We start from the raw sequence: 22,892 nt of genomic DNA, 5'->3' as shown, positions 1-22,892 counted from the left end.
ATATCAAAAGTTATAGTCAAAATAGAAATGTATGTGCAATATTATCTCAAAATCTATATTATTTTTAACTACATTTATACTGAGATGTTTTCTCAAGATGGTACAAGGCAATTCCTTTATGGAGAAAAAATAATAGTTGTAATCGTGAGTATACAAATGTCATATAATCACTTTAAAAAAAATAAATAAATACGGTACTCAAATAAAAAAAATTAATTTTTTAATAACATATTCTATTATTTTTTAAAACGACTATATGATATTTATATACTCCATAACTACATATATCATTACTCGAAATAAATTCATATGCATAAAAAAGTCATACTTAGTATAAGATTCAATATAAAATATCCAACATTCAAAGTAAAGCACGCACAATGAGTATCAATGTTTATTAACTTTCTAATGGATTCAACGCACGTGATTATATATACAAATAAAATATATGTATACTGTTGATGGATGAAAAACTGCCCAACAGGTTGGAAGGAAAGAAAGAATTATTCCCGATCCGCTATGACAATTCGACCCTCAATCGATGTTTGTTGGAGCCCTCGACAGATGTCCGGTGCGGCTGTACGGTTTTGGTACGTACATATATGGCAATGACTGAAAAATAAGTGTAGAGAAAATAAAGAGTAAGGGACACAAATTTACGTGATTCAGCATGTTACCTACATTCACGGGTGTTTATGGAGGGAAAATCAACTATAATATTTACAATCTCTCAAAACCTCTCATTTCTCACTATACAATAGGAGCTAGAGATCTACTTGATGGAGAAAAGATGTTTCTCTTTGGAGCTCTCCCTCTAGAGGTTGAAGAAGAAGTTAAAGAAGAAGCCCTCTTCGAGTTGTCTAGCCGCTTGCTTTTATCTGACCCTTTTCCCGCGTGCACCTCGGTAGTGGTGAGAGATATCTGCTTTGCGTATCTGACCGTCTCCCCTCCATTTCCTACTTTCTCCTGGCACCCTCACCCCTTGTCCCCTCTCTCTCTCTCTCTCTCTCTTCCAGAGAGGTTCGCTCGAGCGATATGTCGAGCGAAGTCGAGCAAACCTCTCTGGAAGAGTTCTGCTCGAGCAACATGTCGAGCGGAAGTCGAGCAAACCTCTTCCAGAGAGGTTCGCTCAAGCGACATGTCGAGCGAAAGTCGAGCGAACCTCTCTGAAAAAGTTCTGCTCGAGCGCCAAGTCGAGCGCACATCGAGCTCCGATCTTATGTCGGCGCTCCTATAGGAGGTCGGAGCTCCGATAGGATGTCGGAGCTCTGACCTCCGATCGGAGTCGGACTCCGACTCCAATTCGGAGTCGGAGTCGGAGCTCCAATTTGGCTCCGACTCTTGTCGGAGTCGGAGGTCGGAAACGAGCACTCCGACTCCGTCGGAGTCGGAGCCCAGCCCTAGCAGGAGGTGTACTTGACCGAGTAAGATGCGAGCCCAGAGCTCAGCTGTGGCGGGAGGTGTGCTCGACCACGTAATGTGCGTAGTCCGGCAATGCGTCTGTATGTATGCCTATCGTTTTTGGAAAGTGTATGTTCGCCCGATGCTTTTGTTTTCAATTTTGTTGGTGTTGGAGTTTGTATGAAGTGATCCGCGTAAAGTGGTAAGAGGGCCCGTCAACCCCCTGGGTCCACCTTAGGCAGTTGTCAAGCTTGTCGACTCATTCCTGAAGGTAACCCACGCAACACGGTTGTGGAGCTCAGAGACCCGTTAACTTCGAAGGCTCGTTCCCGGAGGTAACCCACTGGCAACGGTTACGGCTCTATGCTCAAGTCTAGGGACTCGTATCAGTGTGAAGGTCTGCAAGTCTATGGACTTGTATTCGAATAGCCTTCTAGACAAGTCTTGGGACTAGTGCCCGGCCTAAACTTCGCGGCCAGTCTTAGGACTTGGCTTGATGGCACGAAGGTCGGTAAGTCTAGGGACTTGTGCTCGACTGGTCGTGTGGGTGAGCTCTCGGACCTAGCCTGACCAATACATCGTGGCGAGTTTAAGGACTCGACTTGGTGGCACGAAGGTCGGCAAGTTTAGAAACTTGTATTCGACTGGTCGTGTAGGCGAGCGCAAGGGCTTGAGCTTGACCAATGCATCGTGGCGAGTCGAGGGACTCGACTTTGCTGGAGCGAGAGTCAATAAGTCTATGGACTTGTGTTCGATAGTTGTGTCATGGCGAGTCTAGGGACACCGCTTTGCTGGCACGAGGGTCGACAAATCTAGGGACTTGTGTTCTATTGTTGTGTCACAGCGAGTCTATAGACTCAGCTTTGCTGGCGTGAGAGTCGACAAATCTGGAGACTTGTGTTTAACCGTTGTGTTGCAGCTAGTTTAAGGACTCGGCTTTACTGACGGAGGCGCTTGTTCGTGCTAGAAAAAGCCAACTCGGTCAACATAAATGACCCAAATCACATATTGGCAAACCTGAATTGCTCTGCCAGAGCGTGACGAAGGTTGGAGATGTGCCGATGAGGCTTGTGGATTGTCATATTTCGAAATGACGGTGGTTCGATGTGCCCACATGCGCCAAACAATTTGTCTTGAATGAGTCATATTGGGCGTCTGGGCAGTGCCTGAGCAGAGCCACGTGGCCAATGTTCCACACCATATGAAGTAGTTTTGTAAGTAGAAATAAATTCACACAAATTTTGAGAGAGACAAAACAGAGTTTTAGTTGCGGTAGTTGATTTATGCTTGACTAAGAATTGTCCATAGCCAGTTGCAATTTCTCGGCCTTCCGCTCTCATCCCTTCCTCTTTCTTCTCTCTTTTCCCTTTTTTTTTAGAACCTGTGCAGCGCCATATAACTTTCTTGTGCTACAAGCCTTGGCCACATGGGTGACTGTGCAATGTATGGCCTGATGAGTCCCATGCAGTCGAGAGGTACTGCACTTGATCAAATGGGTCCAGTGTATCTGAGGAATTGCCCAGAGCAAGTGAGTCCCATGCACCTCAGGTACTATCCCAAGCAGGTGAGAACTCGTGCAGCACCATATCCTATCCCAAGCAAGTGAGAACCCGTGCATATGAGTACCAAGCATAAGAGGTGAGTCCGAGAATATGAATCCCGAACAGACGAGTCCCTAGCAGAGGAGGTGAGTCCAAGCATATGAGTCCTGAACAGACGAGGTGAGTCCGAGCATATGAGTCTCGTGCATCTCAAGGGCTGTCAACGTGGCCGTGGAGCTTGTTCTGATTGAGCACTTGTGCTGTCGCTAGGTGGCAGAGGAGTTTGAGTTATAGCTGAGCAGGGTGACGCAGGGCACTGGCCTAGCTGCATACTTGCTCGCATGAGCATGGCCGAGCAATTCTGACCGAAATGCGTCTGTGCATGATGTTTTGTGGCTGAGCAAGGAATGCTTAGGCAGCAGGTGGCTGAGAAGCTAGTGATCAGGATGATGACCGAGATGGGTGACCGAGTTGTTCCCCACATCGAAGAGGAAGGTGTACCCGCCACTGCATGGCCGAGCAACCTGCTCACCACTGGGTGGTCGATGTGCTGGCAATCCTCCAATGGGCGAGGAGACCTTGGCTGTGAGTTGGCCGAGGAGTCCAGTGCATGTTTCGTGCACTCGGTGCGAAGTCACTGTTGGCCACCGTGTGTCGAGGCACGAAGGTGGGATTCAGGCAGGAACAGAACATGCAGGAGGTCCACATGGTGGTCGCCGGCACCCCCACTATGCCACGGTGTGACTGGACTAAGGAGATATAGGCCACATGCATTCTCATGAACGCGGCCGTGCGGCGAGGTCCCCGTGGTGGCCAGATTGTCGTGGACCATCTCCAAGGAGACAGACGGCGTCGACGATTCGTTTGGTGACCTTTGGCACAGGCCCCTGGCTATGCCACAATGAGGGATATGCTGATCTTGGCACGTGTTGCAGTGCACAATTGTGCATGGCCCAAAAGCTGGGTATAACTCCACGGGTAGGGGCCATAGTGCGTCAGACAGAAATCGCTGATGGTTCATGTGCTGGCCGCCGGCGAGTCAACGGGCCTTGTGGTGGATTGCCGCAAGGCTCCCGATGCAGGTTGTCATGTGTCTGTTGTGCACTGTGCGTGCCATGCATAGTTCATATGTGCATGCATGACACAGTACACTTAAGTGCATAGTATTTACCCACTGTATTGGTGTATGTGTACAATGTATTTAACGTGCATAGAGCATTGTGTTAAGGGTTTAGGAACTATGCATTTAATTGCACAGTATTTGCCCGCCAATGCATATGCTATGTGTATTTGTCCCGTGCATAAATTACACCCCCTGGGTCGGGAATATAAGTGGCCCGGTCACTCAGCTGCAAGTGCCATGTGCAGGCACTTAAGTGTATAGTATTATAAACTACATGGGCGAGGAAGAGTTTATTCGCCTGATTTTTGTGATGGCGTTGTTAATAAAAATAAGAGTAAGAAAGCTGGGAGTACTTATCTGAAGGAAGCTTCATTTGTTCATTCAGGAATTATTTTGCGTATCAAAAAATCGTCATTCTCCCACCTCTGACGTAAAAAATTAATCAAATTCCACAGATGACACCAACTGTTAATGTAAGAAAAATATTTCAACAGGCTGGAAGGGGAAAAAGAGTCATTGTCGGCCAGCTATGGGGATTCGGGTCTCAATCGGTGTTGTTTGGAACCCCTGTCAGTGGTTCGGTATGGTTGTATGGTGTCAATGCGTACATCTATAGTTATGAATGGAAAATAAGTGTAGAAAAAATAAAAATAAATGGACACACAAATTTACGTATTTCAATATATTGTCTACGTCTACAGGCATTTGGGGAGGAAATTTTCACTATAATATTTACAGTCTCTCATAGCCTCTCATTTCTCACTGTAAAATGGGAGTTGAATATCTACTTGCTGGAGAAGATATATTCTCTTTGGAGCTCTCCCTCTAGAGGTTGAAAAAATCAAAGAAGAAACCCCATTTGAGTCGTCTGGCTGCTTGCTTTTGTCTGACCCTTTTCCCGTATACGTTTCGATAGTGGTAAGGGATGTATGCTTTACGTGTCTGACCATTTCTTTATTTCCTACTTTCTCCGGACACCCCCTATCGCATGACACCCTCACATCCTTGTCTCTTATTTTCTTTTCTCTTATTTTGTCTTCTAATGATGGCCTGGTGGGCTGGATTGGTGTATTTTATCCCTCACAAACATATATATATATATATATATGTATGTATGTATGATACGCAATGGATGAACGTAACACCAAAACCATTATTGATAAAGATGAAGTACTGCAGCCTGACCCCATTTTCGTACACTTGTGCTAGCTGATGATCTAGAGGCTCCAGCACATGACCATCTACACTACCATTATAAATTCAGACCACAAAAGAGGTGAGTGGACTTGCCATAACGCAACTCCGACTGTGGAACAAATTCAAACCCAACCCGGCAGGCCATCTTCTCTCTCTCTCTCTCTCTCTCTCTCTCTCAGCTGCAACAAGAATGGAAGGCCGTCATGGGAATCATGAATACAAAAAAGGGTTGTGGACAGTGGAGGAGGATCGAATTCTAATGGAATACGTAAAGGTGCATGGAAAAGGGAAGTGGAATCGCATCGCCAAAATGTCAGGTTTGTAGTAATATTTTTATTTTGCTGGAAAAAGTACTTTATTTGTGCTTAAATGATCATTTAGCTGGAAACATGGGAGCTAGCTGCAGGTTTGAAGAGGTGTGGGAAAAGTTGCAGACTAAGGTGGGTGAATTACCTAAGTCCTAGTGTAAAGCGGGGTGATTTTTCAGAGGATGAAGAAGACCTCATTATTCGCCTCCATAACCTTCTGGGAAACAGGCGAGTGATGTTCTTCATATATAATTCTGATCTCCATGCATATTTATCTACATTAATTTTCTTACATGTTAATTGATCTATATGCCAAAACGTACTAAAATCTGTGTTTTATGATCATTAGGTGGTCTTTGATTGCTGGGCGGGTCCCTGGCAGAACAGACAATCAAGTTAAGAACCATTGGAACACTCATTTGAGCAAAAAGCTCGGAATCAAAAAGGAGAAAAATAAAGTTGGTGTTAATGCAAGGTTATCTTCAAGAGATCTTGGCGGCGACAATCGTAATATCTTCTCGAAATTCAATTGCAACGAGACTTTCAATGACAACGTCGGGGAAATTGCAACCGAAACAGTGACGAAATGCGATTCTCATGATGATGATGCATTCAAATTTATAATTGACAGACAAGAAGATACAATAGATTACAATTATGGGAGTTCTTTTCAATTGTTTAGCGATGATCTAAGTTCACATATTGCTTATTTAATGGAGCCCCTAGATGCATATTCTCTTGATTTCGTTTGGGATGGTTAATTTGTAGACTTTCATGCCTAATTGTTTGTAGATTCTTCTTATTTAATGGAATTTTCTTTCATGTTGTCTCTTCGAATCTTTACCACAAACATATAAAATTGTAAATAAACGTGACTACACGGTGTTCTTTCGTCATGAATAAGGGTTTCAATAAACGCGAGAGGTTTAAAAAAAAAAAAAACCATTCGAAATTGATGAGTCGTTCGTGATCATAAAATCATGATTAATTATTAAACATTAATATAATTTGAACTTAGACGTGAAGTTATATTTAAAGAAAAAAAATAAGAAATCATATTATTTGAAGAGTAATGATACATACAGTTGTAGAATGCACAAATATTACATAATCGTTTTGAAAAAGAGTGGACTACAAACTCATTAAAAAAAAAAAACAGGGGAAGATATAAAGTTCCATTTTTGTCGTTAAATTTGATCTAAAGTTGAGTTCCTAAAACTACAGAATTAACTGAAAGAGATTTGTTACAGGTACAAAAGATTAAATAAAAATAAATTTATAAATTGATGTAATTTTATAAAATCCGTTAAATCTACTTTACATTAAAAGTAACTTTACAATTTAATATATTATATCAAATTACGTCAGTTTGTAAATTTATTTTTACATCATCCTTTTATAACTAAAGTATTTCTCAAATCTATTGAGTTTTCTGGCCATAAAACCAGCTGGGATTTTTTTTTTTTTCTTTTTTCCCATTTGGTTTAAAGACGACGATGAGAAAGCTGGAAAGTTTTGGAAATAATTCGCGACATAATATTATAATTCGAGAGTTGAACTTTTGTATGGGCATCCTAAAAGCCGCAGCTAGCGAGCATCGTGTCAGGCTAATTGCCTCGATCATGCGCAGTGAAAGTTGATCAGGACCAGCTCTGTTTTTCAGTCTCGTGAACGCCATAATCTTGATCACATTCCTTTTTCTAGATCAGTATATAGATCAATATCATACAAAAGTACGTCCATTACTTTTTGAATTTTTCTCAAACGTCTGAGAAGAATTTTTGAAGATAATTTATCAAAAATATGTTTAGTTGAGAAAGTTTTTTTAGAGATGTTTTGCTGAATTTTTTTTAAATCATTTTAATTTTTTTAATTGTAGAAAGTCAAGAGATAAGATATTTTGATGAAAATTATTTGGTCCAAAATACGATTTTTGAGTTTCGTTGCTTTTTCATAAAAGTGAACAGATAATTTCAACTAAAATGTAGCGAATTAAAAATCGATAAAAATACTCAATTACGACAATTTCAGGCACTTTTTGTGACAAAACTGGATGCTGAAAAAGACTCATTTTCTTGTAGTTTATATACTCAAGATAGAAAATAAAGACAATGACAAAAGATATATTTTCCATGACACAAAAAAATAAATAAATAAAAAAGAAAACTCGAGGTTTGCTTAGGAAATCTTAGAACCACAAATTTGCACTGCCAGCGGTGTGTCAACCAAAGTCAATTATTTTACTTTTTCATCGCTTTGATGCTGTGTTTATGGGTACTACTCATGAGTTCCTAGGGTTCCCTATATGGTGAGTCCCAACTGATCATTGATTTTTCTTTTTCTTTCTTTTTGTTCTTCAAGCCATTCATCATTCTTCATATCTTTAGTCGTGATTGTTGGGAGAAAAAGAAAAAAAAAAGAGGGGGGCAGAAAAGGTGGGTGTAAAAGATAGGAAATGCAGGAGGGGACTCTGGCATATATGAAATAATTTGGAGGCAGTATGACAGCAAAATGTCTTGAGAGACCCATCAAAGGTTATGATTGAATGGGCAAGGCCTCTGATTTGTGCCCTAAAACTCAAAGGATGGAAGTTGACCTTGTCCTTTTGAGTCCTATCCTAGATGCAGCTCAGTATTTGGATATTACTCCTTTTTTCTGTGCATTTGGAAATTAGTCCCTTGGATTGGAGTGACTGTTCCCCACAAATAATTGCCTTTTTGAATGCTGCTGTAAAAGGTAACTCATTTCACATGTATCTTCTTGAATTTGATTTCCCTTTCAATAACAAACTCATTTCACTTTGAGAAATCTCCCTTCTCAGTTCTCTGTTATTATACTACTCCTAGCCTTTACTTTCAACCTTTTACCAAGTATTTTGTAGAAAATATTCCAATAGTAGCAAGGAGGGAGGGTGCTCTCACAAATTCATCAAACAAGAATTTTTATAGACTTAAAAATGATAGGTAAAAATCACTAGATGTGAGCCAAACTAGAAAATCAATTGCCTTCAATCTCTGAGATGATCAACAGTACAGTACCCTCATTAACATGATATGGATAGCCGTAGAAGGATCCCAATGCATTTAACTCATGACTGGGCAAGAATTTCAGAGGAAGAGTCCCTTCCAAATGAAAGGAGTTCTTGGCAACAGTGTGGTCCATTGCAATAATTTTTTGGATTTCGACCTACCCACCATTAAGATTGAGAAAATAGACTACTCCATACACACATGATATATTATATGCTTGATATGTTGTTTGATCTTTTGCTTATTGTCTGCATGTGCTTCTCGTGGGAGCCTCTAGCAAGCAAGCAAGCATGCATACACGGTAATGGAGTATGGGAAGACCCTACAAATTAAGGCAACTTTGAGCTCTCATAATCTCGAGTACTGCTCCAACTTCAGCCACTTATAATGAGATTTGGAGTTGTTTTTCTAATCATTATGCCGTGTAATTTTTTTGGCTACTAGTGGAGCACTCATCAAAGGGTTTGTGCTGGATACATTAATGCAGAAGATTTGGTTTTATTGCAACAAACGATCCTCAATCTTGAAATGTTTTGGTGCAGGTTAATTTATGAGCAACATATATAGAGAGCCTTCTGCAATGTAATTAAATGCAGTGTGGTCCAATTGCAATCATTCTATGCAGTTAAATGCAGGATTATTCATTGTTAATGCAGGGAATATGTACACCTACACACACACGCATATCACATATGTATATATAAATGTATGTATGGCTCAAAGGAGTTCTAGATAACATGAGTGGTCCATTGCAATCATTCTAGGTAATTAAGTGCAGGATTTTTGTCATTCATGATTTCAACAAACATTATCTTCATATTAAAATAAATAAGAAAGTTGTTTCACTGTTTCAAACTACTTCGAGTTTATGAAAGGAGATTTTGCACAATTTTGAATTTTGCACTCAGTATTTTGGAGGGTAACAAAGAGCAACAAGTAGAGAGCACGCAAAGAGCTGATCTGCTTTAATTAGTGGAAAATATTATCCATAAAGGCAAACACATTAGTACATATTAGCATATTTGAAGTAAATTAAACACCAAGGAAAATAGCTACAATTAACACTCGTATGGGTATGGATATATCACAAAAATCATTGACTTTAAACCATAAGAAAGCCTTCTTGTTGAGAATGATATGAAGAAAAAGTAAAATAAAAACAAAATCAATCACATATGAACACAAGATTTACGTGGTTCGACAACATGCCTACGTCTACGGAATTGCAGAGGATTTTATTCTCTTCAAAGTTAAATACATAGTGAGGCAATACAATAAGCCGTCATACAAAAATACAATATATATATATATATATATATTTTTATATATTTATATGTATATGCGTCGTGAAAGCTTAATTAGGATTATTAGCAGGTAAACCCTAATTAAGGGTTAGGTCAGACTGATTCAAGAACAAAAACCGGTCAAAAACATTTCCCAGGAGTAAACCCCCACAAGGTTTGTCCATGTTCGCTTTGACTTGGACCAATAAAGCATGTGTTCCATGGCCCAAACCTCATTGAAAATCCACTCAAAACCCACAATGAATTATTGTCTGATAAGATCATGGAATCAGGCCACCACAAAACAGAACCAGGCTCCACACACAAAATCCAAACACTTGTGTATTAGTGTATAATTGAAACCAATGCATTTTTCTTCTTTTCTTTTGTTGTTTCTTTCTGTTAATTAATTGCTTCAAGTTTGGTTTTCTTTTAAAAAAAAATATGACTATATATATTAGAAAAAAACTAGAGGATAAGCTAACCCATTCACAATCTTCTCACTTTTGCTTAAATGGAAACTAGCCAAAGTTTGCTTTGACCATCCACAGGGTAAGCCTCTTTGTCCTCACTCCATTGACTATGTCCTATATCACACTCCACATCTATGGAGAATGAAAGTTTAGTGAATGAGATTATACATACATTATCCATACATTGACAAGTTCTTTTGAAGTTTAAATCCTGATGTGTATTGAGTTTTCATTAGGTCATTAAAATGCTTAGCTTCCTTTAAAACAATGTTCATGATAAAAATACCATAATCACATTTGATTTTGATTTTTGATTTTAGATATTGTATGCATGAACTGATCAACTCATGCCTTGGGAGTTTTAAATTTGCAACTTGATTGTTGCGACTCGCAATAAGCAGATCTAACACGTGAAATACCAAACTGAAATATGAATTAAAAGTAAAAGACTACTACTACTACACCAAACAGAATCGACAAAACTCTAGGGCAGAGGCTCCCAAACAGATCAATTTCTAGGTCTGGTGCTTTCTCTCTTTTGCTTATTAGGGCCCAGGGTGCATGTGCTTGACAGCGTACTGCACTGTTAAGTGTATGTTGGGGCCTAAAATACACGACAAGGGCCTACAAAGTAAGGCAACGGCCTTTAATGACTTCCTTATCATAGAAAGAACACTTGGGTTCTCATAATGGTCACTCCAACTTTTAACAAATTTTGAGATTTGGAGTTTTAGATACATTGGCTGCTAATTAAGCGAGAACTCGTCAGAGTTATTAGATACATTGGCAACACAGTTCATTCGATTAGGCAAATGATCTAATATCTTGATCATATAGGAAGTACAATAAATTATTGTTGTACCTCACTCAAACAATGAATAACATAAGGAGACGAATCTCAATCGCCCCGGGTCGCTTTTACAAAGGTTCTTCGTAGGTCTTGAGTTCAAACCTTTAACGTAACAAAACCAACTAAATCCACTCTCGTGACATGATCGAAGTTCGATCCACCATTTTGAAGAAAGAGATGAGACGGTCTACCTGTCTTTACACATACACGAGAAATCACTCACTGGTGGACAAGAGGTGTCGACAATGGCTACTGCATGATCGTAATTTGGAGAATTGCAGAATTTGATACATTCATTTTGGAGGGCAAGAAAGAGCAACATGCAAGAGAGAGCATGCCAAGAGCTGCTCTGTTTTATTTAGTTGATAAATTGTCTAGAAATGCAAATACAATACAGTGCACATGTGAAGTAAAAATGCAAGGGAAATAGTAACTTGAGGAGTTGATACAATTGAGACTCATTGCATGTCGACGGTAGGTGAAAAGCGAGTCTCAAAATTCCAGACATGAAAAGATCCTTCAACAAAATTATAGTAGCCACCCATTAACTGCAGTTTCTTCTTTGCAATCCCAGTTCGGACATATGGATAAGTCAGTAAGTTAATCAATGACAGCTTCACTGCCTCCTGCATAATATGTATTCATGACTATCATTAGTTTCCAACATGCACAGGAAAGCCTTGTGCATAAAGGAAATGTTTCTCTTCATCGTAAATATTGTCCATCTTCAAACGTATTTACGTGACATATTATAAGTAGTTCATATGTCAACCATTAAAATGGAAGAAAATGTATTTGCAATCGTGAATTGTGTAACCATCGCGTAATCACTTTAAAAAAAGTGAATAAAACATGAGACCCACATGAAGAAAATTAATTTTTTAATAGTAGACCCTACTCTTTTTCAAAATGATTATGTGAAGTTTATGCACATCACGATTATAAGTAGAATTACTCTTTTTGGTAAAATGGGTGGATCTTTTGAGTTCTGATTAAGAGATAAAGCAAGGGGATAAAGCCAACCCGTTCACAATGTGCACATTGTTCCTCAATTGGTAAATTGCCAAACGTTGCTTTGACCTTGGCCGCTGCAGGTTTTCCGATTTTGACCCACTCGTCGATGAAATCACTGCACATATCAATCGATTTCAATTACAATTTTAGCATAACCCTCTCCCTAATTTTTTTTATCCTTCTTCTTTAGAACAATTTTCCAGAGAAATTACTTCAAATTTGAGATGAAAATAAAAGTAAAAACTCGTGCTTTATAGCCTTACAAAGGTAGAGAACCATCCTCAGGATGAGTCATAAGCCTCTGTATTCCACCGCAGCGACTATGTCCAATGATCAGGATATTTGGTACCTAAAAATTATAAAAAAATGAAAAAGAAAAAAGGGTAAAAAGAAAAAAGGACAGATTTTGCAGAACCAAAAGAAGAAAATTGGTTTAAATGAATGATATTTCATTTCACCTCGAGTACTGAGACAGCATATTCAATGGCTGCACCAACTCCAGAGTATCTTAGCTGTGCAGAAGCAATTGTAATAAAATGTATATATATATATGAGAAATAATTAAATTGAATGGGAAGTAGGATATATGTGTGTGTGTATATATATATATATATATATATATATGAGAAACCTGGTCAAATGCAGGAACCATGTTAGCAATGTTGCGGACCATGAAGGCATCTCCTGGTTTGAAGTTGAGGATAATAGAGGGGCTCACTCGAGAGTCTGAGCATGCAAATACCAGAAACTATACACCACCATAAAATTAAAACCAGAAGTACTTAGGCTTTTGCTTATATTTTTGTGCACTTTAATTGTCTAATGGAAGCCTAGACGGTACCTTAGGATGCTGGCTTTCGGCAAGCTCATGGTAAAATTCTCTATGCTTGCTGCAAAAAGAATCAAACCAATTGAAGAAAATTACAAAGATTAAAAGAGAAAAACAAAGTGGTAGATTTTCTTGTTGGCTCTTTTGAATTAATTCAGCCTCTGTCAGTACCAATACTGGCAATAACTATAATCTAGTTGCAGAGAGAGAGAGAGAGAGAGAGAGAGTTGCATGTCATACTCAAAGTTGTTGGTCTTGAAGTAATTAAACCCTCGTTTAATCATTTCAGTTGGGTCAATGGGAGCAACATCTATCCGTCGTAATTCTGCAGTCAGTTTCTCAATTTTTGCAGCCACCTCCTCATTCGAGTCTTCCTTCTCGCTGCAGCCAATCAATATATATATACACACACACACACACACACACACACACACACACACACACATATACATAATCATATATCATTGTCTTCAAATTTGTTGAAAAGGTTACAAATAAATAGGGAGAAGAATAAATAACATTTTGCAAATTCTCAACCTTGGCCTACTCAACTATATATGTATGACAATTGACAAAGATCGTACATATGTTTCTTTTGTCATCTCTGTCCATATGATCCAAAAGTTTTAAACTCAATCATATTGTACTAAACTACTAATCATTAACATGAGACATGACACTCACAAATGCTGAATGCACATAGGACAAATGTTTTCTGAGATTCTCTGAACCATCATCAACTTCTCCTGTTTTGTCCTTTGAAGTTTACTGTTTACAATCTTGCCTTTTTTTCACCTAATTACATAATTATTACCTAGTGGAAAATTCTTAAACTTGCAGCCTATGGCAGATTTTAGAGATTGTTGGGATGAAAAATATAGAATTACCTGAGAAACCTCTTCAGTCCTTCAACCGCTGCCTCCAATGACTGCTTCCTAGCCATAGGTGAAGCTTAATCTTCTGCAAATTCAGAAGAAAGAGGTAATTCTGTATCTTTGCTTGGTATATTGTAACATCTACAAACTGATCTCTTGGTTTATATTTTCAACAGAAAGCTCCAATTTTATGAGTTTCAAGGAACCAGCTAGATTCGCAAATATATATATATATATATATATAAATATATGTATGATAAAATTCTCTTCCCTAGTTCGTAAAAGGGAGAACTAATATTTGGAGATCAGGCTAATTAACTGTCTTACATGGCAATCGAAGTAAAGAATTCACTGAACATGTAACTTAGGAAAACTAGAAACAAAGTTTACCGATCTTCTTTATAAAGATATATACATCGAGAGGGACATGAATTACTGAAGAAATAATATATGGACAGAAAAATTGGAAGGATTCTTACTTCAATTTGCAGCCTATATTGACTCACAGCTAAATGTAAAAACAACACAACACTTTCGATGCATCTTGAAGTGACTGAATGTCTCTATTTATAAGCGAAGTCTATGCATGCCTCTAACTAACATGCATGCATGCATGGCTTCCTCATAATTGAGCATTATTCACGTGGAAAACACCGTAAGTACCGGTTAAATTTGTCAAGGCGATAGAGAAAAAGCACTCTTTCTTTCATTCTTGCAAATGCTGTCTTGCTCACGATGTTGGCTTGTGGAGCCGGTCTATTCTTGTGATGATCCGATTTGATGACTCGACCCAATAAGGATTGGTTATGATTTTTTGGTAGATTTTCAATAAGATTTAAAGTGAACATGGATAAGCCTCATGGGGTTTTGGGGCTAAAAATCTTTGACATGATTTGTGACTTGAGAAACATTAGACAGAAAGTTCTTTTGACGTTTGAGATATAAGTCGTTCAAGAGAAGCTTGGGCAAAGAATTTGCTTAGGGCTCGCTTGACACTTCATTTGAGTAAATAACCAAGTAATTGTGAAATTACGGGTTTCCGTCATACGTACAACCTTATAAATATGTAATTAATGAATAGTATGGTTGTCTAGAATAGTATATTTCATCCCAAAGTGTATTTTATCATTCATTAAAATAATAAAATCTTCTATAATTCTGTAGACGTAGTCATGTTGTTGAACAAGCCACATAAATCTTTAAGTCATGTGATTATTTTTTGTTTTTTAGTCTACTTGTTTATCATCGTTTTTCAAAACAAACTATGAAACAAGTCTCTATTTCTTGTTTATTGAACAGGTCTCTATGCCTTATTTATTCTTTTTCTCTCGTTCCTGTGTGCTACGTAACTAATTCAGTACAATGTTTAAAACATTTACATTCATTTTTGTCCATTTCTCGACCTAACTCCATTGTGCATGCACGAGTCTGCCTACTCCTTTGTGCATGAGGGGGCCTACTTCTGTCTACCCTTCCCACCACGGGAGGTGCCAAAAATCAGTCTGCTTCTAACGTACGTTGACGCGAAACTAGAACTGGCCAGGCAAAATGCATGGGATAACTGGGAAGGTACAATTCATTACCGGAAAAACCTCCAAGCTGGTCGGGTGCAAACCGGTTTTAATACCGGCCAATAGCATTTTGTCACGTAGGAGGTGCAACAAATCTCCATCTACACTCACATGTACTAGATTCATTCTTTATTTTCCATCTCTTCCTCCACCCCGCTGCAACTTCTCTCTCTCTCAAATATGTTCTCTCTCTCTAAAATACACTCATCTATAAGTCATTGCCTATGATCAATTAATAATCATATTAAATTCATCATCATCTTTCTACACGTCAAACCAGTCCAAAAGATACCCACAACAAAAAATGACAATGAAAATCTAGACCTTAGAAAAAAAAACAAAGATGTTGCTAATTATTTGAAAAAAACAAAAAGACAAAGTAGCAAACTTTTACTGCTTTCATAGAGAGCTAGGCGGCCTGCAAAGGAGAGTGAGGAGAGTGTATTTGAGAGAGAAAGAGATAGGGGTGATAAACGGTCCGGTTGGACCGAACGGACCGACTGTTTCGGTCCAGACCGGACCGGACCGAGACTTGGTCCGGTCGGTCTCGGTCCACATTTTAGAGGACTGAAAAGTTTCGGTCTGGTCCACGGTCCATGATTTTTCCGGACCGGACCAAATGAAAGATAAAAAATATATATATATTTTATATATAATAATTGTACAATTAAAAATATAAAATTTTAAATATGTTATTAATACTTGTTAATATTCTATAAATTAACAATATTTTATATATATCTTCATCTAACCTATCACTATTAACAATATAAAATTTTAAATATGTTATTAACACTTGTTAATATTCTATGAATTAACTAATATATAATATCAATTAGTTAATTATATAGTAATTATATAAATTAATAATATAATTTTCATCTAATTTATTATCATTGACTATATAAAATATTTTTTTATTGAGTTTGTTACTTAATCCACATTAATAAGTCACTTAATTTAATTTAGTATTTTAAATAAATTTTTTTATTAATTATTTAAAAAAATAAAAAAAATTAGGCCAGACCGGCCTGACCGGACCGATAACCATTCGGTCCCTTTGGGGGTTCAGTCCGATCCCGGTCCAGCAATTGACCGAAAATATTCGGTCCATCACCAGACGGGACCGGACCATTTTCACCCCTAGAGAGAGAGAGAGAGGAGAGTTTAAGAGAGAGAGGGGGAAGTTGGAGCGGGGTGGGGGAGAAAGAGAGAGAAGAAGGGAAGAGATGGAAAATTAGGAAAGAATCTAGTGTATGTGAGTGTAGATGAAAATTTGTTGCATGTCCTACGTGGCAAAGTTTTATTGGCCGATGTTCAAATGGTTTTCACCTGATTGGTTGGGAGTAGCTCTCTTCGTTACCCTGTATATATAGTGGCTGAGAAATAATATTTGCATTCGTAGAGTGCATAAGCTCTGCACGATATCTTTGAAAAAATTAAGTAAATAGTGGGCCACATGAAAAAAAACTAATTTTTTAACAAAAACTCTACTTAGCCTTTGGTCTATGGATCGCACGCCACACACCCACATGGTGAACCCTGTATGTGTGTTAGGGATCCCGGTCTTGTCCCTAAACAATAAGTCCACGAGCTCGTCTCGGTGGGGATGATGACCGAGTGACCTTACCCTCTTGCTTGGTCTTTGAACAATAATTGCAATGAAGGGTTCCTAAGTTGATGAATGTTTAGTGTTTGAGTGATGGAATGATAATGATGATGATGGAATGGGTGTTCTAAGAGATGATTATGAGTGTTTGATGCCATGTGGACAGCTTGAGGATTGCCTTTGATGTTGGGGCCACTTAGATGATGATTAGGGTTGGAATGGTGAAGTGTAGCTAGGGTTTTGTGTGGTGGCTAAGGAGGATTTCGAGATTAGAAGAGTTGGCTTAAGGTTGGAGTGTAGGATGAGTGGCTAGGGTTTGGAAATGATGTGGAAGAGTGAGACTAGGGTTTGGTGGCTAGGGTTGGCCGAATATGGTGATGGATAATGTGATCCCTAAAATGTAGGATCAAGAATTGAAGGTTTCGGTTTTGGCAATGTGAGGCAAGTCTTTGGTTGACTAGAGTGATTCTAGGGAATTAGAGATTTGTGGGATTGATGGGATGATCGGAGAAATTGAATGATTCAAAGAGTTGAGAGATTTTAGGGATTGGATATAGTAAATGAAATTTGAATTTGGTAAGAGGAGGGAAGTCTTTGTTTGACTCGAGAGATTCTAGGAATGGAAGGCTTTTAGAGATGGAAGGATTCGAGGGAAGTTCCTAGAATTAAGGGATGTGATTGGGATGAGTAAACTTTTCTAGAATTAAGGAAGTTGCCAAATGGGACTCTTGAGGGATGGCTAGGGTTTATGGAGATGATGGAGGCTAGGTATGGTAAGTGGCTATTATGGGAAGATGGAGGCAATGTGGATTTCGGCTAGGGCTTAGTTGGATTGGATGAAGGGTAATTATGAGATATGGACAACTAGGGCAAACACTATAATTGTCGAATTATAGTGTATGGATGGATTGAAAGGGGCAATGAAAATATATGGATGAAGAATATGGATGAATACGTATGAACATTCAAGAACACAATGATGAACAAATTTAACACCAATTCAAGAATGCACAAAGATGAAGGAAACTTTTCATATATTGAATAAACTAGAATCACACATATCCACAGATTTCAAAGTGATGAAACAATAATCAAAAGATAGATAAATGGAATAACACTTATTCACGAGTTGCAAGGTGATGATCATCTCCTTGGTGTTCACGAATGTCACCCAAGTAGCCCAAGTGCAAATGTACCAAAGTGTTCACAAGAACAAGCCAAATCATCCACAATGGGAAAAATGTCAAATGATCAAAAGTTCTAAACCAAGGTGCTAAGGGTCCTATTTATAGAGATTACAAAGTGGAAACCCCCAATAGATCTCTTGGAATATTATTAAATAAAATAAATAAAAATGATAAAATGATAAGGCCTTGCATGACCAAAGTGGCCCATGACATATGTTGGCCCTTGGTGGTCTAGGCTGGCCCATGACATGGGCCATGGGCACGGCTGGCATGCTGGTAGGTTGGCCAGACGTGTGGCTGACATGGCCCAGGCATGGCTTGAGCGCTGACCTGGTTGGCATGGTCCAGGTAGTGTCCTAGGCGCTGGGGCTACACGTTAAGCTGTGTCGAGCGCTAGGTTGCATACGCTGGGCGTGCTGGCCTGGTCACCAACCTCATGGCATCTTGGACTGTCATGGTAGAGCCCATGGCATGCCCGTGGGCCTGTCCAGCCTTGTCTCGACATGGCTGATGGCTTGGCCGTGGGCTACAACACATGGGGTCCTGACAATGTGGCCCATGTCACGGTTCTTTTCTCTCACACCCATCACTCTCTCGAGCTTCCCTCAATCATCCATCTTCTCCCTCAACGCCAAAATGAACTTCTCCCTCACTCCAAGCACCCCAGTACCCACAGACCGAAAAGTATCTCTTCTTCCTCACCCCGATCGTCAGACTCTTCCCTCACCCATCACCCTGACGCCCCTCCCCTCTGTCTCTTCACGTTTCTCTCTCACCCTTGAAACCCTAAAAGATTTCATTTCATCCTTTACTCGTTCATTTCATCCTCAATGAAGACCCTGTCTCCCTCACCCCCTTCAGTTCCGATCTTTCTCACTCATTCCTCCTTTCAGTGGCCTCTCTCTGTCTCTCTGTCTGTCTATCTCATCGAGACCGAGACCTCTCTCTTGTAAGGATCTCGTGTTAACCCCAACCATCTCTCTCGCACTCAAACTCTAGACGGTGGGTTGAGGTGATCTTGTAATATCCAGACGTCACAGAGAAACCCAGATTCCTAGATCAACAGTGGCATCACGGTAACACTAATTTCACGAAGGTTTTTTTGTTTTCGTTGATTTTGTGTAAGTTTTTTGTGCAGGAATATCATTCACTGTTTTTTTGTAGATTTTGTCTAAGTCTTTTCTAGTATACATTGATTGTGTAGTTTGGTTGTGTAGATTTTGTCTAAGTTTTTTATTTGTGTTTAGGTATTTTCTAGTATACACTGATTGTGTTGTTTGGTTGTGTAGATTTTGTCTAATTTTTTTATTTGTGCTTAAGTTTTTTTGGTAGATTTTGGGTAAGTTTTTTGTCCAGGAATATCATTCACTGTTTTTTTTTTTTTTTTTTGTAGATTTTGTCTAAGTTTTTTCTAGTATACACTGATTGTGTAGTTTAGTTGTGTAGATTTTGTCTAAATTTTTTATTTGTGATTAAGTTTTTTTTGTACAAGGGTGAGGTTGTTGTGTAGTTTGGTGAAGGTTGTTTTTTGTGGATTCTGTGCATTGAGAAACAGAGGGGAAATGACAGAGAATCATCGGATTCATGGTGATTTCTGATGAAAAAGTATAAAAAATAAATAAATTAAAGATACCACACTTGAAGATAGGCTTCTTTTTATCAATAATTATTTCAATAAAATCTGAAAAATTCCTAGTTTTTTATATGCATCTTTTTGATAGTCAATTATTCTCCAAACCATAAAAAAATATCCAATAAAATCTTGATATGCATCTATCTTAATTAGATCTACACAGAGAACAACAATACCAAAAGATATCCAACAACAAAATTAGAAAGATATAGGTCCACTTTACTACTTCTTCTTGATTGAAGAGGTGAGAATTGAGAAGGGAGCGGCATGGTAAACATGACATGACGTAGAGGGACCAAATTTATGATTGAAAATTGTTAATTGTACTTAGAAAAAAATTTATAAAAAAATTATTTCTTTGTGGGTTAATCATTGATATACTAAAAATTATGAAATCTAAAATTTAAATTTTAAATTTAAAAAAAAAAAACTGACAAAATAAATATTATACACGAAATTATAAGTAAGATTGATAAAAAAAAAATGGACCAAGTCAAGGGTGAAAACAGCGAGGTTTTTGGCCAAAATCGACACCAACTAATGTCTGAAAAAATAAAGGAGCAACCGACTGTAACCGGTCGATGGGGAGGAGGAAAATCGGCCGGCAGTTCTCAGTCTGTGTTCGATTCCCCTATGGCGAGCTTGTTCAGAGAGAGAGAGAGAGAGAGTTGCAGAAGAGAGAAATTCAATCGAGGAAAAAGCCTGGGGAAGAAGATGGCCCCATCTTGAAACGATGCCATTCCATTTTTTTTTTTTAAGTAAGTTAATTTCATTAAACATAAAAAGTGATACATGAGGAGGGGGTGGGGTTTATTTGGGACCAATATCTTGGTCCCTACCCCTGTCCTACAATAAGACGCTGTCTTATATAAAGACGGAAAAGTGTTCGCAAAAAAGCGAACAACGGTGTAGGTGGCGGGTGCACTGTCACATATTGTCTGGAGTGTATTTTTGGAGAGGTCCACGATCCCTCTTACAAGATCACTGGTTAGAGAAAGCAGTAACATAGAGCAGCCGGAATCTAAGCCAAGTCGGCGGCAACAGACCAACACAAGTGGTGGCGGCGCGTGTAGGACACGCGCCACCTGAGGAGGTGAATGGACGAGCAGATCTGAAGGACCTGAAGCCTCTGAGACCAATGGGACTGCGTGTCGCTGCCAAAGCCCTTCTAGTACGCAGCTGTGAGTGAAAAACCTGCACTGCAGTGGCGCGCGTGTGTCGAACTCGCCGGGCAGAAGCGCATTCTTCCTCTACGAACATGAAGATCAATGACCAAAGAGGCTGAACCGGCGTCGCATATTGGTCGGAGGTTGTCGGAAGGCAATAGATTAGGGAGGATCGGTGCTGAGGAGAGAAAACTAGATAAAAAGTTAGGGAAAAAAGACAGACAACAAACTATATATATGAAAATACCTCTGGGGCTGGCTAGGGGAGGAGGTGGTCGGAGCCTAAGCTCCGAACCCCCTCCACCTAGTGAAAACAAAGGATCGGTAAACTTTAGAGAGAAAGAGAACTAGGAGAGAGAAAAAGGCCAAAGGAAGAGATAGCTTATAGCAGGAAACTTGCTTAGGCGCTTCCTGTTCCATTTAAGTTTAAGTGGAATGACGTCGTTTCATATATATATATTTGATACATTTTGAACAAAACGACGCCGTTTGGTATCGTTTCCATTATGTTTTGATAGTTTTGTGTAAAACGACGTCATTTCACTTAAGCTTAAATGGAACGGCGGCGGCATTTTGATTAGGGTATATTTTAAAAAAAGAGTTTTATGTTATTGGCCGGTTCAGCAATATGGTCCAGTTTCAAACCGAGACCGAACTACTGAACGTCGGTTACTTCAAATTTCTACCGCACACTAGTCGAATCTCCATCGGTTCCAACCCGTTCCTGACACGGCTGTTCCCATCGGTGGTGACCAGTTGCGTCGGTTTCTATTCACTCCTAGACCAAGTGTTTCTTTTGTGGTACAAAATGCACAAAGGTTGCTGTCTCAATAAACTCATAAAGGGGCTGGACCAGCTAGCATTCCAGCCTATGCCCGTTCTCTAAAGAAAAATATTACTCTCATCGACAATTGGGTCCGATTGGGTCCCGATAATTTTTTTTATTTAATAATTAATGAAATATTTTTTAATGATGTTGTGATTTTTTTTTTAAATATTTAAAAATATAAAGAATAAATAAAAAATAAAAAAACTTTTTTACCCTCGCCGAGACCCGTTCCGAGCCTGCTCTTCCAAAACTGGACTAGGAGAGCAAGAGACAATGGATATGTAAAATAGGCCTACAGAGAACAAAATCTGGCCCAAGACAACAAAATAAATGTATTGGATCTGGATTAAAATTGGAATTCGAATTTGACAACGCCAAATAAAACTCACAACATATGAAATGAATTTTAAAATATCTAATTTTTTAAAAAAATATTCATGCGAATAATAATAATATGATAAAATTTATTTTATGTATCTATTTTTTTTTTTTTACTTCAGACCATATTGAGAATTGTTTTGCCTTTTTAATTTTTATAATATTTATTAAATATTAGATGTTATTTAAAAAAAATTAATACCATTAATAATAAATATTATAATTATATGAGTATTATTTTTATTTTTCCTGGAGGCGGTGGCACTCTCAGATTGATTTATGGTTAGACTTCTTCTATTTAACAGCCTTGTATCACACATTTATTAATGTGAATTTTATTTTTTATCTTTATATTTAAAAACAAATTTACTTAAAAGTCTTACACCACAAATATGTTAAGGAAAAAAAATAAAAAATAAAAAAAAATAAAAACTGATGTGCAGTGTTAGGATACTGAATAAAAAAATTCTTTTATTTTCATTCTTCAACACGTACGTTATGTAAGAATCTAAGAGTAGAATTTTTTTCATGATTATATATTATTATTATATTTTTTTTTTCACGTAAATCTACACCTTTTTTGTCGTGTATATATG

General features: G+C 38.4%; 2 protein-coding genes across 2 annotated transcripts; one reads left to right on the top strand and one right to left on the bottom strand.

Moving 5' to 3' along the window:
• The first annotated feature begins 5,339 nt into the window (after positions 1 to 5,339).
• Positions 5,340 to 6,407, top strand: LOC121233943 (transcription factor WER-like). Its single transcript, XM_041129718.1, has 3 exons — positions 5,340 to 5,579; positions 5,669 to 5,798; positions 5,920 to 6,407. The coding sequence occupies exons 1-3, from the start codon at positions 5,453 to 5,455 to the stop codon at positions 6,329 to 6,331; spliced, it is 669 nt and encodes a 222-aa protein (XP_040985652.1). The 5' UTR covers positions 5,340 to 5,452; the 3' UTR covers positions 6,332 to 6,407.
• Positions 6,408 to 11,524: 5,117 nt separating this feature from the next.
• LOC121234590 (carbonic anhydrase 2-like) lies at positions 11,525 to 13,991 on the bottom strand. The gene is made up of 8 exons (XM_041130585.1): positions 13,936 to 13,991; positions 13,289 to 13,429; positions 13,061 to 13,109; positions 12,851 to 12,967; positions 12,678 to 12,731; positions 12,483 to 12,568; positions 12,229 to 12,334; positions 11,525 to 11,831 (listed from the first exon to the last, which is right to left on the bottom strand). The coding sequence occupies exons 1-8, from the start codon at positions 13,989 to 13,991 to the stop codon at positions 11,664 to 11,666; spliced, it is 777 nt and encodes a 258-aa protein (XP_040986519.1). The 3' UTR covers positions 11,525 to 11,663.
• Positions 13,992 to 22,892: the final 8,901 nt, after the last annotated feature.

Source organism: Juglans microcarpa x Juglans regia, chromosome 6D (assembly GCF_004785595.1).
Source record: "Juglans microcarpa x Juglans regia isolate MS1-56 chromosome 6D, Jm3101_v1.0, whole genome shotgun sequence".
In the NCBI taxonomy this organism is placed as follows: Eukaryota; Viridiplantae; Streptophyta; class Magnoliopsida; order Fagales; family Juglandaceae; genus Juglans; species Juglans microcarpa x Juglans regia.
The sequence above is the reverse complement of the archived record's forward strand: the minus strand, read 5'-3'. Positions and strand labels throughout refer to the sequence as shown.

What these genes read in the sequence shown, in the direction of transcription:
- LOC121233943 (XM_041129718.1), top strand. Translation starts at nt 5,453, where the DNA reads ATGGAAGGCCGTCATGGGAATCATGAATACAAAAAAGGGTTGTGGACA. An exon ending in TCGCATCGCCAAAATGTCAG is followed by an intron (nt 5,580 to 5,668) that starts GTTTGTAGTAAT and finishes AGCTAGCTGCAG; the next exon opens with GTTTGAAGAGGTGTGGGAAA. An exon ending in CATAACCTTCTGGGAAACAG is followed by an intron (nt 5,799 to 5,919) that starts GCGAGTGATGTT and finishes TATGATCATTAG; the next exon opens with GTGGTCTTTGATTGCTGGGC.
- LOC121234590 (XM_041130585.1), bottom strand. Translation starts at nt 13,991, where the DNA reads ATGGCTAGGAAGCAGTCATTGGAGGCAGCGGTTGAAGGACTGAAGAGG. An exon ending in CCGAAAGCCAGCATCCTAAG is followed by an intron (nt 12,968 to 13,060) that starts GTACCGTCTAGG and finishes GGTGGTGTATAG; the next exon opens with TTTCTGGTATTTGCATGCTC. An exon ending in TGGTTCCTGCATTTGACCAG is followed by an intron (nt 12,732 to 12,850) that starts GTTTCTCATATA and finishes GCTTCTGCACAG; the next exon opens with CTAAGATACTCTGGAGTTGG.